This window comes from Scyliorhinus torazame, chromosome 13, assembly GCF_047496885.1.
Source record: "Scyliorhinus torazame isolate Kashiwa2021f chromosome 13, sScyTor2.1, whole genome shotgun sequence".
Classification (NCBI taxonomy): domain Eukaryota; kingdom Metazoa; phylum Chordata; class Chondrichthyes; order Carcharhiniformes; family Scyliorhinidae; genus Scyliorhinus; species Scyliorhinus torazame.
Window position 1 is genome coordinate 20152013 of NC_092719.1, and position 19778 is coordinate 20171790.

Below are 19778 nucleotides of genomic sequence, written 5' to 3' on the forward strand. Positions count from 1 at the left end.
AAATATCCGTCACAAAGGCTGTGACCACCGGAGTGCATGGTTCAGCTATAGCCATGAGTCAGACCTCGGCTGCCGAATCTGAGCACTCAGCTCATCGCAGAGCGGGCCGTCATCATTCAACATGGCACTGATCACACCCGCTTACCCAATCATCAATGTTGTGCAATCCCGTAGTGCCGCAGTGGTACGGTGATGTGGAATTGGTGCCGTGAACGGGGGGGGGGGGGGGTGTGCTGTGTGGTGCCCGTGTGCAGGAGTGACGGTGCAGGTGGCAGTGTTCAGTAAATCCCACCCCCACAGTGCGTGAACCATGCGGCCACCAACGCGTCGCGTGCCCGCTGTCCGCAGCAGTGCCGTCGCGCAGCCTCCTGGACGTAACCAGCACCCGGGCAGTGTCTGTGTCCTGCGCCCCTCCCCACCCTGGTGCGCGCCATCATCCTCATCCTCCGCATCCTCCTCTTCCCCATCCCACTCGTTTGCGTTGGCTCCGGTGCCATCGGGTCCTCCCTCCGACTCCTCCACCAGGTCATCTCCCCTCTGCATGGCAACCATGCGATCGACCCTGTCGGGTTGGTACTGCAGGGCCCCTCCGGAGCGGTCCAGGCATCTGAAGCGCATCTTCAGCAGGCCGAAGCACCGCTCCACCACACCCCTGGTTGCTGCATGTGCCTCGTTGTATAGGCTCTCCGCGTTGGTGTGAGGCCTCGCCGTCATCAGCCATGACCTCAACGGATAGCCCTTGTCGCCCAGCAACCAGCCCCTCAGCTGGGGGGGGGCATCCATCGAACATTGCGGGGATGAACGACTGTGTCAGAATGTAGGCATCATGCACACTGCCGGGGTACTTTGCACACACGTGCATGATCTTCATGTGGGGGCCGCACACCACCTGAATCTTCATGGAGTATGCGCCCTTTCTGTTCATGAACACTTCCCTGTTGTCTGCAGGTGGGCGCATGGGGACTTGCACACCATCGATGACACCCTGGACCATCGGTATCCCGGCCACCTTGGTGAATCCACGTGCCCGTGCTTCCTGCTGTGCTCGGTCTTCGGGGAATTGAATGTACCTGTCCGCGATGGCGTACAGGGCGTCGGTGACGTCCCTGATGCACCTGTGGACCGATGCCTGTGATATCCCAGATAGGTCCCCACTCGGCGCCTGGAAGGAACCGGTCGCATAAAAGTTTAGGGCCACCGTCACCTTGACGGAGACTGGTATCCCGTGTCCTCCTCCCATTCCACGTGGTGCGAGGTGCGCCACGAGCTGGCATATATGTGCGACTGTTTCCCTGCTGAACCATAGTCTCCTGCATGTGATGTCCGCTAGGGCCTCGAACGACATTCTGTCACGGTACACCCTCGGCCTTGCTGGACGCCTGTGGCGCCCTGGCACCACCATCAGTGGATCCTCCATCTCTCCCCGCCCCAAGCACTTACTCTGCATTCCTCGCCATCTGGCGGTCAATGTTCTCCTTGGCATCCCCCTGTACATTCGGGTCGTGAGCGTCTGCAGCCTGCGCGTCGACGACGGACCACTCCGCGGCCATCCCCTCTGCTGCACCGGCAACCGCTGCATCTGCAGCCACTGTGGGCCGTCTGACTCTAAGCTGCCGGATGGCAAACTCCAGAGCTGCGGCTCCAACCACGGCAGTGAACATCGCTGTCTGGTTGGCATACATGGTGACCTGCAGGAGGGTGGTGGGAGGCAGAGAAACGACATGTTACACCAAGGTTCTTCCACACCTCGCCAGCCGGGTTGCATGGGATCCCTGTGTGTCCCGGTGGTCTGGTCGCGCTGCAGACATGCAGCCAGCCTAACACCTGGTCACTGTCTGCGTCCAACGGTCAGTTCACACCGTACTCCTCACCAGTGTGCCAGTCACCTGTGCCCATCAGCCACACGCAACCTGCGGCCGTGTCCTCGTCACCGTCCTGCCATATCAGGGCGGCTGACATGTGGCATCCGCGGATGGACGATACCATCCACACTCTCCCTCACCCCCCCTCCCACCTGCACGCCGCTCCCTCATCCCCTCCCCCCCCCCCCCACCTGCACACTCTCCCTCACTCCCCCTCCCACCTGCACACTCTCCCTCACTCCCCCTCCCACCTGCACACTTTCCCTCACCCCCCCCCACCTGCACACACTCCCTCACCCCCCCCACCTGCACACTCTCCCTCATACCCTCCCACCTGCACACTCTCCCTCACCCCCCCCCATCTGCACACTCTCCCTCATCAACCCCTCCCACCTGCACACTCTCCTTCACCCCCTCCCACCTGCACACTCTCCCTTACCCCCCCCTCCCACCTGCACACACTCCCTCACTCCCCCTCCCACCTGCACACTGTCCTTCATCTCCCCCTCCCACGTGCACACTCTCCCTCACACCCCCCCCACCTGCACACTCTCCCTCATCCCCCCCCCCTCCCACCTGCACACACTCCCTCATCAACCCCTCCCACCTGCACACTCTCCCTCACCCCCCCCCCTCCCACCTGCACACTCTCACTCACCCCCCCCCCCCCTTTGGCCGCAGCCTTCTCGGGGAAGCCGACCCGGTCTCCAGGAGCTGCGGAACAGTCCGCTCACCTCCCCCTGCTCAGCGTCAGCCAGCACGACTGGCTGACGACTTTAAATAGCAGGTGTGAACGGCGACGGCGTGAACTGGGGTCACGCCGTCGGGACTTCGGCCCATCCGGGCCTGAGAATAGTGGGGGTGGCGGAGAATCGCCATTTTGGGTGTCTCGGGCGATTCTCCGGCCTCAACTCAACGGGGCCGTTCTCGCCACTTGGGTGAATCGCGGGAGGGCGTCGGACCGACATCGCGGGAAATTTTGGCGACCCAGGCGATTCTCCCAACCGGCGCGGGAGTGGAGAATCGCGCCCCTTGTCTTCACTGCATGGGTGATAATCTGGTTGTCTGGATTGCCCAACTGTTATAGAATCTGCCTGATTTTTTTTTTTAAATTCCAATGACCTCCGTGGAACAGGTTTTATATTGACAGGCATTCTACTCTGCCAGCTTATTACCCATGTAGTAAAGGTGAAAATCCACTCCAATGTTTTTACAGATTACTCTGAGTGACTGTAGAATCAACTCTTATTAAATAATAACTCACTTCCTTCATTTACTTCTTACAATTTTTTCTCCTCATGTTCTGACCAAGATACTAAATAATAAAGTGCTCACATTATTTTGGACAAACTGCATCACCACTATATTGTCCTTTCCTCTGAACTGGTATGAAATAAAGCCTGCGGTATGATCTGCATCAACAAATCTGCGGTCCTAGCACAAGAGCTTTGTTTCTCATCAGTACATAGGGAACTCTGTATGATGGCCTGTACACCACATAGGATGAGTAGATCAAAGTCCAGTGGAGTGTGCTGGCCTTTATGCTCAAATTCCCAATACATGCTCCCAGCTCGTGAACCTCTGCATCAGAGAGCAAATTCATAATCCCTATAAAACCTCTTACAATAACATCAATGATCTTTAGTTATTAAGCATGTGTATTTCTTAAACAAATAGAAGATATTAAACACCAGTAGTTCTTAGCATTCATTAAACATTATATAAAAAATATTAATATCATATAGATACAGCACTTTATTATTAAATTGCTGAATAATTTATGGATATTCTCAGTCAGCAATGCTCTTTGAATGGAACGTCATTGTATGAAATGCTGGAGAAACTAGCCTGAGGATGTTATTTCTCTTTTAAGCACTGCTAAGATTCAGTTCTTTGCTGAGTCTGAATTTGTATTGAATACTGTCTCCATTCCATGGCGGTGTTCACTGTGAAGTCAGTCAATATTGTTCAATGATTAGTTGCAATGAGCTTTGAATGACCTTTGAGTCAATTGAGTAAGTGTAACCGATAGTGATACCGGGAAGGCCTCGGGGGAAGTCAATACAGTTCCAAAAACTAATAGCAGGACGGAGCGTAAAGAAATAGTCAGAACCCAACTTCTAGAAGTGCAACGAATGGCAAAACTACAAGTATACTGGCTAAACCAAAAGGGAAAAATAATAAACAAGCAAATAAAGCTCAGTGCTGAGGGACAGTTTAGGGGGTATAGCCCAATTAAAAGGTCTATATACTAATGCACGGAGTGTAAGGAATAAACTAGGTGAGCTGCAAGCATTAATTCAAATTGAAGATTATGATGTAGTGGCTATTATGGAGACATGGTGCAGGATGGTGGGGACTGGGAACTGAATATACCTGGTTATAAAGTACATGAGGGTCAAGGATGATGGCAGAGGGGATGGAGTAGCCTTACTGATTAGAAATCCTTTCACTTCAATGGTGAGGGAGGATATAATGAGGGGAAAGCAACCAGTGGAGACCGTATGAATGGAACTGAGGAACAAAAAAGTGTCTACAACTATAATGGATTGTGTATCAATCCACTGACAGCAGTTCTGAGGTATTAGGTTGTGTAGCAACGGCAGAGTAGTATTACTGGGGGATTTTAACCTATCCCACATAGATTGGGAGAGGCAGTCAAGCACCTGTCAGAAAGATAGTGAATTTCTGGAATGTGTCCACGATAGTTTCCTGCAGCAAAATATTCTAGATGCAACAAGGGATTGAGTTATGAGTAATGAGCCAAATTTAATTAGTAGCCTAACTATACATGAACATTGATCAAATAGCGATCACAACATGACTGAATTCAATGTAGCGTTTGAAAGTGAAAAACATGGGGCGGGATTCTCCCATAATCGGCGCGATCGCTGGAACCCAGCGCCAAAAACGGCGCGGATCACTCCGGCGTCGGGGCCCCCCCCAAACGGCGCAAAGTCTCTGGCCCGGAATGCGCTAGTAGCGGTGTGACGCCATTCGCGACGGCATCACCCGCCGCAGATGCGCGGCGTCACAGCACAAAAGACCCCCCCGAGACGCCTCTATGTCGCGCTCCTGGACGCTGTAGAGGCGAGGAGGGAGGCCCTATACCCCGGACACGGCCGCAGGGTCGCCCCACGCCTCAGCCGGCGCCTGTGGAGGGAGGTGGCAGAGACCGTCAGCGCTGTGGCTGTAACACCAAGGACAGGCGCCCAGTGCCACAAGAAGGTGAATGACCTTGTCAGGGTGCCCCCGCCCCGATGGGTGGCACACCCCCAAGTGCACCTGACCCTTAACCCCCCCCCCCATGTGCGGCACATCCCCAGGTACAACTAACCCTAGCCCTAACCCCTCCACCCCCCATGTGTGGCACATCCCCAGGTGCAACTAGCCCTAGACCTAACCCTCTTTTCCCCCTCACCCCGGCACTCGCCCCCTCACCCCGGCACTCGCCCCCTCACCCCGGCACTCGTCCTCTCCCCCCTCCCCGGCACTCGTGCCCCCCCCCCCCCCCCCCCTCCACACACACACACACCCTGCACATCGACTGCGGCCACGCCATCACTTCTCCTGCGGCCACCCCACGCCGTGACCTACCTCCGTGCTGTCTGGCGTCAACCATCAGTACTGGTTGACGCTGTTATATAGGTGGTTCAATTTATGCCGTGGTCACGTCGGCGGGACTTCGGCCCATCCAGCCGGGACAATTCGGGCAGCACCGGGGTCCATAGCTTCGGCAGGTTCCCGGCATTCTCCGAGGGCGGCGGGATTCACGCGGGGCCAAATTTTGGGGGGGGGTCGGAGAATTCGGTGGACGGCGGGGGCGGGATTCACACCGGCCGCTGCCGATTCTCCAACCCAGCGGGAGGTCGGAGAATCCCGCCCATGATTCAGATAGTAGAATTTTAGACTTGGTACGGCTGACTTTACTCTAGGAATGAAACAGACACTGTCCACGGTAAACTGGGAAGATCTGTCAATGGGTCAAATGACTGAAGATCAGTGGAGAATATTTCAAGAAACATTTAACGAGATACAGAGCGAATACATAACCCTGAGAGAACACAAACTACCATGGACAACTAAAGAGGTTGGGGACAGCATAAAACTAAAAGAAAAGGCTTACAACAATGCAAAACCGGATAAATGGAATAGATACAAAGACCAGCAAAGGGTCACAAAGCAGCATATCAGAGCGACTAAAAGGAATTATGAAAGGAAACTTGCAAGGGACATCAAAATCAGTAAGAATAAATGTTATAGTTATATAAAGGGAAAGTGGGTGGGCAAGAGCACAATAGTCCCACTATAACCTGAAAATTGAGAATTTATCAGTGGTAATGGGGAAATGGCAGACATGTTGAATAATTACTTTGCCTCAGTATTTACAGTTGAAAAGGAAGAAAACTTTCCAGAAGTCCTGAACAAGTTAATTGCCGATAGAGGACAGGGACATAATACAATTAAATTAAGTACAGCATTGGTAACTAGGAAATTAATGGAACTAAAGATCCCCAGGACCCAACAGTTTCCACCCGAGGATGTTCAAAGAAGTAGGGGAGCACACTGTAGATGTCCTAACTATAACCTTTCAGAGGTCCCGGGATTCGGGTGTAGTCCCTGTGGATTGGAAAATTGCCCATGTCACTCCACTTTTTAAGAAGGGTGAACCTAGGGAATTACAGACCGGTTAGCCTAACATCTGTGGTGGGGCAGTTGCTGGAGTCTATAGTATTACAATCCAAACCAAACCCCAAAAGTGTCGAGAATATTGGAATGAAACCCCAATATTTTTGTTTATTTTGTAAGACTGTGCAGAAAAAGGATCCACTCCAGGAGTAATTGCATGAAAAAATAGAGATTTTTTATGAGTTTATTATGAATACAATATTAAACTTTTTAACTTCACACCCAAAAAGAACAACTTACAACTACCCCTTAAACACTACTACTCAATTCCCCATTATACAACAAGAAACATATACAGCTCTCAATCCATCTTAAAATCAGTATGGCATAGAGTAATATGTGCTTCACAAAACAGGGGCGGGATTCTCCGACTCCCCGCCAGGTCGGAGAATTGCCGGGGGGCGGCGTGAATCCCACCCCCGCCAGCTGACGAATTCTCCGGCACCGGAGATTTTGCGGGAGCGGGAGCCGCGCCGGTCGGCGGCCGCTGACAGCGGGCCCCCTGGCGATTCTCCGGCCCGCAATGGGCCGAGTGGCCGCCGTTTTTTGCCGGTCCCGCCGGCGTAAATAAGAGTAGGTCCTTACCGCCGGGACTTGGCGCCGCAGGCAGCCTCCGGGGTTCTCGGTGGGACGCGGAGGTATCTGGCCCTGGGAGTTGCCCCCACGCTGGCCTGGCCCGCGATCGGGGCCCACCGATCGGGGGGGCGGGCCTGTGCCGTGCGGGCACTCTATTCTTCCGCACCGGCGGCTGTAGCAGTCCGCCATTGCCGGTGCGTAGACGAAGCCTTCTCCACATGCGCTGGGATGACGCCAGCACACGCTGGCGCTCCCGAGCATGCGCCAACTCGCGCCGGCCGGCGGAGGCCCTTCGGCGCCGGTTGGCGTGGCACCAAGCCCCTTCCCCGCCAGCCGGCACGGCGCAAATCACTCCGGGGTTGGCCTAGCCCCTGAAGGTGCGGCAGAATTCTGCACCAGGTGTTTGGCTTCTGTTAAAATCCCTTCAGACTCTGGCTGAATATCTTCAAATAGATGTTTCAACTGGGTTGTTTCAGCCTCTTCCTTCTCTTCAGACAAGGCTGCTCTGCTTTAACTATTGTTACTCTTTTTTTTAACCTAAAACCTACCCTACTGGGAGAGAAAACTGTCTTTACTTGTGGTCAAAACAAGGGTTTCCAGAACAGACTTCAACTCTTCTTCAAATTTCTCAAAAACCCTCTCTATGTATCTCTTCGCTCCACCCAGCAATGACATCGGGCCGTGCCTGAGTAATCTTATTGAATTTCTTGAAGAGGTGATTAAGGTAGTGGACAGCGGAATGTCTATGGATGTTATTTATATGTACTTCCGGAAGGCGTTTGAAGAAGTCCCACATAAATGGCTGTTAACTCAGGTGGAAGCGGGCAGCACGTGTACAGTGGTTAGCTCTGGGACTACAGTGCTGAGGACCCGGATTCGAATCCCAGCCCTGTGTCACTGTCCGTGTGGAGTTTGCACATTCTCCCCGTGACTGTGTGGGTTTCACCCCCATAACCCAAAGATGTGCAGGTTAGGTGGATTGGCCATGCCAAATTACCCCTTAATTGTGAAAAAAAAATAATTGGGTAATCTAAATTTTTTTTTTTTTTTTAAGTATCCAGTTGCACAGCGAGGGGTCAAGTCCAAGATTGGAGAGTTTGGTTATTAGTCTTGTTGGGATAGTAGTGTTGAAGGCGGAGCTCTAGTCTATGAACAGCAGTCTTATGTACGTGTACTTGTTGTCGAGGTGTTCGAGTGTTGATTGTAGAGCCTGGGAGATAGCATCTGCTGTGGACCGGTTGCAGTGATAGACAAACTGCGAGAGGATTGTAGTACAAAGACACAGAAAATATGCTGCAGCTATACAAAACGATGGTTAGACCCCAGTTGGAGTACTGTGAGCAGTTCTGGGCACCACACCTTAGAAGGATATTTTGGCCTGGGAGGGAGTGCAACATAGGTTTACAAAAATGATAACTGGACTTCAGGGATCTAGTTATGAGGAGAGATTACACAAATCAGGCCTGTTTTCGCTCGAATATAGAAGGTTAAGGGGTGATCTGATCGACGTATTGAAGATATAAACAGGGATAATCAGAGTAGATAAAGATAAATTATTTCCACTGGTTGGAGATTCTTTAACTAGGGGGCACCGTCTAAAAGTTAGGGCTAGACCGTTCAGGAGAGATGTTAGAAAGCACTTCTTCACTCAAAGGAAAGTAGAGGTTCGGCACTCTCTCAAACAAACAGTATTTGAAACTAGAACAATTGTTAATTTTAAATCTGAGATAGATAAAATTTTGTTAAGCAAATATCTTGAGGGATATGGGCCAAAGGCAGGGATATGGGGCGGGATTCTCCGACCCCACGCCGGGTCGGAGAATCGCTGGGGGTCCGCGCGAAGCGCACCCTGATGCCGGGTGGAGAATCGGCGCCATTGGGGCCGACGTGATCGGCGCGGTTGGGGGCTGCTCTACGCGGCCCCCCTGCGATTCTCCGGCCATAAAAAAAACCTCAAGTCCGCCGGCGCTGTTCTAACATGCGGGGGTGGGATCTTGGCGTTGAAGGGTCCGGGGACGGCCTGTGGGGAGGGGGGGTCCAACCCTGGGGGGGTGGGGGGCCTCCGATGTGGTCTGGCCTGTGATCGGGACCCACCGATCGGCGGGCCAGCCTCTCTGTCTCTTGGCCTTCTTTCTTCCGCGCCGGCCCCTGTACCCTTGCGCCATGTTGGGCCGGGGCCGGCGTGGATAAGGGGGACACTGCGCAAGCTGGAAATCGCGCCGGTGGGACTGCGCATGGCAGGGGCCAGAATTGCTGATCCTGGGGCGTTTCCGACGGCGTCAACACTTAGCCTCAGGATCAGAGATCTGTAGTTTGGCTACAGATTAGCCATGATCTCATTGAATGGCAGGACAAGCTTGAGGAGCTGAATGACCTGCTTCTGTTCCTATGTTCCTATAGTCGCTTTATGTGTATTACACTTTGAGATGTAATAGTGGCATGCTAGATATGAGACTTTAATCATATGGATAAACTCTTGCTGTAGAACTTGCACCGTTATTTAAACCCGCTCAGCCCATTTTGACTGAAATTGTTTTCTTTTGTCTTGCAGCCAACAGTTATCCTATAGCAATGTTGTCTAGGACTATGAACCCTTATACAAAGGAGCTTCTAGACTATGTATCCTTTTAAGTCTTCAGATCTGTATAATGAGCAGCCAGATTGTGAAATTAGGTTCCCATTCTGTAATTTACTGCTGAAACTGGCACTGTTGGATTAGGCATGATTTCTGCTCTTTTGTCTTTAGAGTCCAGGTCGATTTTACTGAGAATTTCCTCTTTTTATTTCCCCAGTAGGGAACATGGTGAAGTTACCTCGGTATTTTTTTCAACCATCTGTTTTTAATGATGCTCTATACATGGTTTGGCATAAGGGCAGCTGATATGGTAACTGGACTATTACATTTTATGGTAACATTAGGTTAATTGTGCGATAATTAAGATTTGGGTTGTCACTGTTAGCATTTAGTCAAGAATGGGTACGTACTTGAACCCTAACTTCAAAGGATGACAATCTACTGCACTAATATGAACTTTTGCACATTAGCCACCCCTATGGACAGCAAAAAAGTTTGCAAAGATGCATTTACATTATTAGATTTAGTTTGAAACTGTCTAATCTTATTTCACTTTGAATTCTTGCAGCTAACCAATTTTCATTTCATCAGAATATGTGTATTTGATGAGTGCACAGATTAAAGGGCATTGTGCTAACCCACTGCACCGCCCTACCTCCAGGAATATAACACTTCAGAACGCCCTTGTGAAGCTGAAGCTGGAGGAGAAAGCGGTTTATACTGTCTAACTTATGCATCTTTCCCTCCTTTCTATCCTGCATCAGTCACTGTTGGTTTTCAATGTGTGTGTTTTTTAATGTTAGAAAGCCCTCATGTAACAAGCTTGGTCAAGTTCAAGTAATCCAGGATTTAGTGTGGAAGTTCGGTTTATCACAGGCAACGTTCAATGGGAGTTTCTATTCTGCCAGCAGGATCAGTTATCAATTTAGACATAATTGAATCTTTATGTCATCTGAGTTTGAGCCATTGTGATTTCACTCTAATGGAAATCAATGGTGTCGATATTTTAAAAATTTAGTAGTTTTGGGGTGAAAGATTAGATTCAGAATGTCGCTCTTTTGCTTTCAATCCTTACCCCACCCCCCACACTCCACATTCTTCCCTCCCCACGAGTCTGGTTTATTTCACCTTTATGATTCTAATCTGCAATTAACCTATGATTTACCATTTTGAGATGATATTCAGTGCCTTAACAACTCGACGTAGAAAAACGCATCTGGGAAAATCATTCTGCTTTATGATGAAGATGAACGGATAGCTAGTCAGGCTGCCACAACGCTGTGCGAGAGAGGTTTTGAGAATCTTTTCATGCTGTCAGGGGGTGAGTGCTTTATTGCTGAAAACTCTTTTTTTCCTGGTTGATGCCATAGAACAGTTGAGCTACACAGGGTTGAAGGAGGATAGGATACTTGATGAATAGTAGCAAATAAACCAGGGCTGTGTAAAATAGAAATACGTTTTTGTACAGGAAACCAACATTGCATTTTGATTAAAATTTGCCTATCTCTAATTCCCACTCGATTCCAAGATATTTAATAAATCAGTACTTGCCTAATTGCATTGGGTGACCTTGGTTGCATAAGCAGCAATGTCACTGAAATACTTGAAGATTTTGCTCCTTGCCAGCCTACCTCTAAGTTCTTTAGTTTTAGAGGCATGTGCCCCCACAGGGAGAGAAAGTACATACCAAAGTAGGTGATGCACAATCAATACTCTTGAGAACACGAGGAGTCATATCGATTCAGCTTTAATCAGATAGAACTGTACCCAGCAGCGATGTTACAGAAGTGAAGGCTGCTGGGATGGCACCGGTTCTTATACCCCGCCTCTCAGGGCGGGGCTATGTACATTACCCAATGGTAGACCCCGCGGTCTAGCCAATGGTAATTCACCTCTCAGGTACTGCAATACCTGGTATTACCACATTCACCCCCCTAAAAAAAGAGCCAGTGGGGTGATGGTCAGTGTCACTGTCGCCTTTGCATGGTAGGACCAGGTATTGCAGGAACCATGCTGTCGAGGGTAACGGAGAAAATTCTTGTGTTGTTTATTTTTTTCATGGTGCTGCAATCAGACGATCGGGTGGCCTGGTCATCCTACTGGAGCGTCTAAGTTTCGGCGGCGATCCTGCTGAGGGCCCCGGCGGTTGTGACTCCGGGAACGTGGTGTCTTCCTCCCAGGCAGTTTCGTCACCCCTAGGCGGCGCTGTAGGGGCGGAAAATGAGCGGGGAGGAGGGCGCCTGTAGGGGCCGTCAGTGTCTGTTCGCCGCTGGGTTGGCGTTCCGGCGGCAGTACTGACCCTCTGGTCAGGTGCTGCCGGGGGGGGGGGGGCAGTGGCCCGGGCGCACGTGGGGCTCCGGCGGGCGCCAGGTCCCGAAGGGAGACCGTATCTTGGCATCCGTCGGGGAACGCTACGTAGGCGTACTGGGGGTTGGCATGCAGCAGGTGGACCCTCTCGACCAACGGGTCCGACTTGTGCGCCCTCGCATGTTTCCGCAGCAGGACGGGTCCGGGTGTCGCTAGCTAGGTTGTGGGCGAGGTCCCAGAGGAGGACTTCCTGGGGAAATCAAGGAGACGTTCGTGAGGTGTCTGGTTTGTGATAGTACATAGCAGTGACCGAATGGAGTGAAGGGCCACTGGGAGGACTTCTTGCCAGTGGGAGACTGGGAGATTCCTGGACCGAAGGGCCAGCAGGAAGGTCTTCCAGACCGTTCCATTCTCCCTTTCTACCTGCCCGTTACCCCGGGGGTTGTAGCTGGTCGTCCTGCTCGAGGCGATGCCTTTGCTAAGCAGGAACTGGCGCAGCTCGTCGCTCATAAAGGAGGACCCCCTATCACTGTGGATGTATGCGGGGAAACTGAACAGTGTAAAAATACTTTGGAGGGCCTTGATGACAGTGGTTGTGGTCATGTCTGGGCAGGGGATGGCGAATGGGAACCGGGAGTACGCGTCAATCACGTTGAGGAAGTACGTGTTGCGGTCGGTGGAGGGGAGGGGGCCTTTGAAGTCCATGCTGAGGCGTTCAAAGGGACGGGAAGCCTTTATCAGATGCGCCCTCTCTGGTCGGTAGAAGTGTGGTTTGCACTCCGCGCAGATTCAGCAGTCCCTGGTGACTGTCCTGACCTCTTCGATGGAGTAAGGCAGGTTTCGGGACTTAACGAAATGGAAGAACCGAGTGACTCCCGGGTGGCAGAGGTCCTCGTGTAGGGCTCTGAGGCGGTCTACTTGTGCGGTGGCACAAGTGCCGCGGGATAGGGCATCAGGAGGCTCGTTCAGCTTCCCGGGACAGAGTTTCTACCCGGGACAAGATCTCGTAATTGTAGGTGGAGAGTTCGATCCTCCACCACAAGATCTTGTCGTTTTTTATCTTGCCCCGCTGCGCATTATCAAACATGAAGGCCACCCACCGTTGGTCCGTGAGGAGAGTGAATCTCCTGCCGGCCAGGTAATGCCTCCAGTGCCGCACAGCTTCTACTATGGCCTGGGTCTCCTTTTCGACCGAGGAGTGGCGAATTTCGGAGGCATGGAGAGTGCGGGAGAAGAAAGCCACGGGCCTGCCCGCTTGGTTGAGGGTGGCGGCCAGAGCTACGTCGGACGCGTCGCTCTCGACCTGGAAGGGGAGGGACTCGTCGATGGCGCGCATCGTGGCTTTTGCGATGTCCGCTTTGATGCGGCAGAAGGCCTGGCGGGCCTCCGTCGACAGGGGAAGGTTGTGGATTGCATCAGGGGTCGAGCCTTGTCGGCGTAATTAGGGACCCATTGTGCATAGTAGCTAAAGAAGCCTAGGCAGCGCTTTAGGGCCTTGGGGCAGTGAGGGAGGGGGAACTCCAAGAGGGGCGCATGCGTTCAGGGTCGGGGCCTATGACTCCATTGCGCACTACGTAGCCTAGGATGGCTAGGTGGTCGGTGCTAAACACGCACTTCGCCTTATTGTAGGTCAGATTTAGGAGGTGCGCGGTCTGGAGAAATGTACGGAGGTTGGTGTCGTGGTCCTGCTGGTCATGGCCGCAGATGGTGACGTTGTCAAGATACGGGAACGTTGCGTGTAAGCCGTACCGGTCAACCATTCGGTCCATGTCACGCTGGAAGACCGAGACCCCGTTTGTGACACCGAAGGGAACCCTTAAAAGGTGGTAGAGCCGCCCATCTGCTTCGAAGACAGTGTACTGGCAGTCACTATTACGGAGGGGTAGCTGGTGGTAGGCAGACTTGAGATCACCGTGGAGAAGACCTTGTATTGCGCAATCCTGTTTACCAGGTCGGCAATACGGGGGAGAGGGTACGTGTCCAGTTGCGTAAACCGGTTGATGGTCTGGCTATAGTCGATGACCATCCTATGTTTCTCCCCGGTCTTTACCACCACAACCTGAGCCCTCCAGGGCTGTTGCTTGCATCGATGACCCCTTCCTTCAGCAGCCTTTGGACCTCGGACTTGATGAAGGTCCGGTCCTGGGCGCTATACCGTCTGCTCCTGGTGGCGACGGGTTTGCAATCCGGGGTGAGGTTCGCAAACAGTGAAGGCGGGTCGACCTTAAGGGTCGCGAGGCCGCAAACAGTAAGGGGGGGTATAGGGCCGCCAAATTTAAAGGTCAGGCTTTGTACGTGGCACTGGAAATCCAGTCCCAGAAGGGTGGCTGCGCAGAGATGCGGCAGTACGTATAGGCGGAAATTGCGGAATTCCCTGCCTTGGACGGTGAGGTTCGCGAGGCAGAACCCTTTTATCTGCACCGCATGTGACCCGGAGGCCAGGGAGATCCTTTGTTGGATGGGATAGGTGACCAGAGAACAGCGCCTTACCGTGTCGAAATGGACAAAGCTCTCCGTGCTCTCGGAGTCGATGAGGCACGACGTCACATGGCCGTTGATGGCGATCGTAATGGTGGCCTTCGCTAGCATTCGGGGCCGACTCTGGTCCAGGGTAACGGAGGCCAGCTGCAGCAAGGAGTTTAGGTCGGGCAGCGCATAGTCAGCCGTGCTGGGGGCTTGAGGCCCCATCCAAGATGGCGCCGGCCATGGATCGCACATGGAGTCCGGGGACGGGGACTCCGAAGGTGGCGGCGGGGAGGAACAAAATGGTGGCGCGCACTACTCCAGCGTGGCGGAGGCCAGCTGCAGCAAGGAGTTTTGGTCGGGCAGCGCGTGGCCAGCCGTGCTGGGGGTTTGAGGCCCCATCCAAGATGGCGCCGGCCATGGATCGCACATGGAGTCCGGGGACAGCGACTCCGAAGATTGGACCGACGAGGGACAAAATGGCGGCGCGCACTCCTCCAGCGTGGTTGCCGGGTGTCAAAATGGCCGCGGCTGTGACGCTGCCTGGAGGGACAAAGGCTGCGGTGCGCGTTGGGCCGGCGGGGCTGGGAAAAAGGAGTGCGGTGGGCCTTGGACAGTCGGGACTTGAAAAAACAGCTGTGGTTGAACAGCTGGGGCCTGGAAAAACAGCTGTCGGTACTCGCTGGATACCGCGGCCACCACGCGGGCTAGGCAGACCGCGGCATAGTGGCCTTTCTTGCCCCACCCTTTGCAGGTGACGGTGCAGGCCGGGCAGCGCGCACGCGGGTGATTCGCCTGGCCGCAGAAGAAGCAGCGTTGGCCGGCGGCGGTAGCAGGCGCCTTGCCGCGCAGGCCTGCGGAGTTAGCGGGTAAGTCTGCGGGTTAAGCGGGTAAGTCTGGGGGCTGCCGCGGTGGGGTGCCACGCAGCCCGGGGGGGAGCAGTGCGCGTGGGGGTGTACGCAAGGGCGTTTTTGTACGCCACGTCCATGGACCCTGCCAGGGCCCGGGCCTCGGTGAGGCCCAGTGTGTCCATTTCCAGGAGCCTTCAGCGGATGTCGGGGGAAACCAAACCTGCCACGAAAGCGTCTAGGATTAAAAGTTCAGTGTGCTCGTTCCCCGTCACCGCTGGGCAGCCGCAGTTTTGGCCCAGCACTATCAGTGCCCGGTAGAAGTCTTCGAGTGTCTCATCTGGGCTCTGCCGTCTCGTTGCCAGCAGGTGACGGACGTAGACCTGGTTCAGCGGACGAATGTAATATCCTTCCAGCAGCTCCATGGCTTTATCCTAGTTCGCCGCCCCTTCAATCAGGGGGTAGATCGTCGGGCTGACCCGCGAGCATAGGGGGTGCATCTTCTGCCTTTCTGTGGGGGTGTCGGCAGCCGTATCGAGGTAGCTCTGAAAGCACGCCAGCAATGCTTAAAAATCGCGGCGGAGTTTTCTGCGTGAGGGCTGAGCTGAAGGCACGACGGCTTGATGCGGAGACCCATCCTTCAAAAGTACTTATCTGATTAAATTGATGCACAATCAATACTCTTGAGACCACGAGGAGTCATATCGATTCAGCTTTAATCAGATAGAACTGTACCCAGCAGCGATGTTACAGAAATGAAGGCTGCTGGGACGGCACCGGTTCTTATACCCCACCGCTCAGGGCGGGGCTATGTACATTACCCAATGGTAGACCCCGCAGTCTAGCCAATGGTCATTCACCTCAGGTACTGCAATACCTGGTATTACCACAGCAGGTAAACTAAACCAACAATGGATTTCTCCCTAGTTTTGCTTGGTAACTTCTGAGCATAGTGATGGGCCCAGCTTGTGTCAAACGCACACTAAATCAAGGCATGTGCACTGCTCATTCAACATAAAGGCAGTGAAACTGGAAATATTCCCACATGTAGCAGATGAAACCAAACAACTCACAGATGTGGAGGTATTTTCTTTTTGACACAATTCCCTTTTTAAGATGCAAGTGAAAAATACTTTGTACTCCAGTTACTGATCCCATATTTATGTACTTTTAAAGTAAACAGAGTCTGAAATTGTAATTTTAGATACAACTTTTGGACCCTGTTCCAAACTCCTATTAAATTTTTATGTGTATAGTGGTCTTTGATCTCATTCTGAAGGCTGACACCTTGAAAATCTTACAACTAGAGATTCAACTTCTAAATTCATGTTTCAAGTACATGCTCAAAACTTACACTACAGCTGTTTTCTCTGTAGAACAATAGATATAGCAGAATGTTCCAGGGTAAAGCATTACATTAGGGTTATTGAAAGCAACTTGAAGGGGTTTTTCTCCTTAAACCGTATTTTAGCTCGTCAATGACCCAACAGAGGTCTGAGCCAAACAAATCTGGAACATGCTAAGGCTTAATTCATCTATGCTTCGTTAGCTGATCCCAACTGGAGTGGGGAGGGGACTGATGAAGGGGATCGTGAGGGGCGGGGTTGCTCAGGTCACCCTCATGTGTGCATGCTGTGTGTGGGGTTGACCCGCTATTCCCATGGTGGCAGGGGGAGGATGCTCCTCATTGCTAGCAGGGAGAGGAGGGCAGAATTAGCTTTGTGGGGGGAAGGGGGGGCCTGCCACCGGATCTCTGGCTTGGGCTACCCACTCAAAATGACCGGGATTCTGGCGGAATCCAGCAAGCTCTCCACCATACATTTGTTTGCATGATTACGGAGAGAGACTCGCAATTGGGGGCCATTCTCAGTGCCATCCGAGATTAGTCCCAATTTGCCGCTGGCGGGAGGACTTAGATACCAGAGTGGAAAATCCTGGCCTGTGGCTCTTAAGGTGTCAAGACTTTCAGATTCCTTTAAGTGCTGTTTTCAGTAAAAACACTAGGGGGAAGACTTCTACTGGCTTTTAGTCAGATGAGTGAGATCAATATTTAATGTCTGACTTGTCACAACAGTGGCTAACCACTTGCAGGTCAACTTGCCCAAACTAGTCTTTAAATGCAGCACCTTCCTGAGATGGGCACTATCCCTGCAGCTTGTCCACCCACTAGAAATTGTGACAAAGTACAAAGTTATATCAGGGGCTCGACTCCCTGGTTGCCTGATCATCATCCCAAATTCAGCATAAAATCTGGGCAACTTACTCCAGGAAAGGAGATGACAAATTGGAAAGAAAAAGGTAAATTATCATTTTAATAAGTAAATTATCATTTTAATAAGTAAATTAGAGCTATCATAAATGCTATTTTAAAATAAAATACTTTAATTAATCTGTGCTTTCTAACTTTGAAAATAGTTAAAGACATCACATGAAACCCTGTTTATAAATAATGCTGATGTAAACCTGAACTATAATAATATTAATGTCTTATTAGGGCTGAAAGTAGTTGCCCAGATGTTCCCGGAAGGACTAACCACTGGTTCAATTCCACTGTCATGCCAACCTCCAGTTCTCTTGACACCTCGCCGAAGACATTCAACAGCTAAGGAACCAACACACTCTGCAGAGGACAAACTCCGGTTCGCTAAAGATGATTTGAATAAGATCCAGTGTTACTTGGACGAGATTCTATTACCATCAAACTCGCCCAGTAAGGAAACAATAGAAAATGAGCATAGTGGTTAAAGGAACTCCAAAAGCCCACTGTGTAGTAATGTTATTTAAAAGAAGTTTAAGCTTGTCTCCACTTGTAGTACTATACCTTCAGGGTCAGAAGATTGTGTTTGAGCACACACGCTAAGCTGACACAAATGAGCGCAGCTGTGAGGGAGTCAGCCCTTTTTTAAAAAACGGTGAATATCCTTTATGTGAGACGTCAAAGCAAAGGCCATTCGGGAGGATGTTGAAGCTGTAATAGGGCTGCTTTTTTGAAAGGATGAGATTAAATAAACCAAAAAATCATTTGAACCAACCTTGTGTAAAAATAAGCTGATTTAAAAATATGAAAGGCTAACAGGTGAGATATCCAGCATAGCCTTGAGTGATAAGGATCTCGCACTTCCCACTCAAGAGGGCATTTGGACATGAAATGTTAATTAAAAATAGTCCATTTAATCTTCTAAAGGGCTTTTTTTAAACAATCTGATTTTTTATAGTCTTACCTATTTAACCATAGCCAGATAATCACCTATACGAGCATAGTTTCTGCACTGTTGTTTGTGGTGTCCTCCCAGGATCTTTCTTCAGCCACTGTCTATGGGCATGATTTTCTGGCCGTTCCTGCTGTTGGGATCTTCCAGTCCCACCGACCACAACCTCCAACGGAGGATGCGATCAACGGGAGACCCCATTGATGGCAGAAGATCCAGCCAAAGGCGGGCTGCCTCTACCTCCACTTGGGGGTCCTACCCTACATCTTATCTACATGCCGCTGCTTATCAACACCATCCAAAAACACAGTATCGGTTTTCACATGTACCCCAATAACACCAAGCCCAACCTCGCCACCACCTCTTTCTACTTCTCCACTATCTCTAAACTGCTTGACTGACACTGGGTGAGCAGAAATTTTCTCCAGTTAAATATTGGGATTACCAAAGCCCATTGCATTTGCTCTCCACCACCAACTCTGCTCCCTAACCATTATCTCCATCCCTCTCCTCCTGGCAATTGTGTAAGGCTGAACATATGTTCGCAGCCTTGATCTCGTATTTGACCCCAAGATCAGTTTCTGGCTAGATATCCACTGAGATCACCTATTCCACCTCGTTAACTCTTATCAGCTCATCTACTGTTGAAACCCTCATCCATGTCTTTTTATTATCTTGACTATTCCAACACACTCCTGTTTGGCCTTCCACATTCTGCTCTCTGTAAACTTGAGCTCTATAAAAACTCTGCTGTCTTAACTCATGCCAAGTCTAGTTCATCCATCACTATCTTACATTGGTGCCTGGTTAAGCATCGATTTCAAAGTTCTCACCCTTGTTTTCAAATTCTTACCTAAATCTGTAATCTCCCTCCTGCTCCACAACCCTTCAAAATATCTTTGCTCCTTTAATTCTGCCTTTTTGACCATCATTAGTTTTATGTGCTCCACCATTGGGGCTGTGCCTTCAGCTGCCAATGCCCTAAGCTCTGGAATTCCCTCCCCTTGTCTGAAGTTGTTCTATCCTCTTTTTAAGCCTCCATTGAAATTTTGGAGCCTGGTCTGTCTATCGAAGGCTTTGACCAGATGCTGTTGAGCTGATCTCATTGATTATCTTCAAGCTTCACTGCAGGGATGCCGTTAATAAAGCCTCCAAACTCGTCCCCTTACAGGATGCTGCCTCTACCCACTCCCAAACTGACCCCTCCCCCACTACCCACTTCCTGACCATCGATATGTTGGCTGCCCAG

General features: G+C 51.2%; 1 protein-coding gene across 2 annotated transcripts in view; it reads left to right on the forward strand.

Moving 5' to 3' along the window:
* The window catches only part of cep41 (centrosomal protein 41), a 64852-nt gene that overhangs the window by 40451 nt on the left and 4623 nt on the right, over nucleotides 1–19778 (forward strand). For both annotated transcript variants that reach the window (XM_072471128.1, XM_072471127.1), the window contains exons 8-10: nucleotides 9679–9746; nucleotides 10909–11023; nucleotides 17815–18030. In XM_072471128.1, the coding sequence (XP_072327229.1) occupies nucleotides 9679–9746; nucleotides 10909–11023; nucleotides 17815–18030 (399 nt within the window). The remainder of the gene's footprint in view (nucleotides 1–9678; nucleotides 9747–10908; nucleotides 11024–17814; nucleotides 18031–19778) is intronic.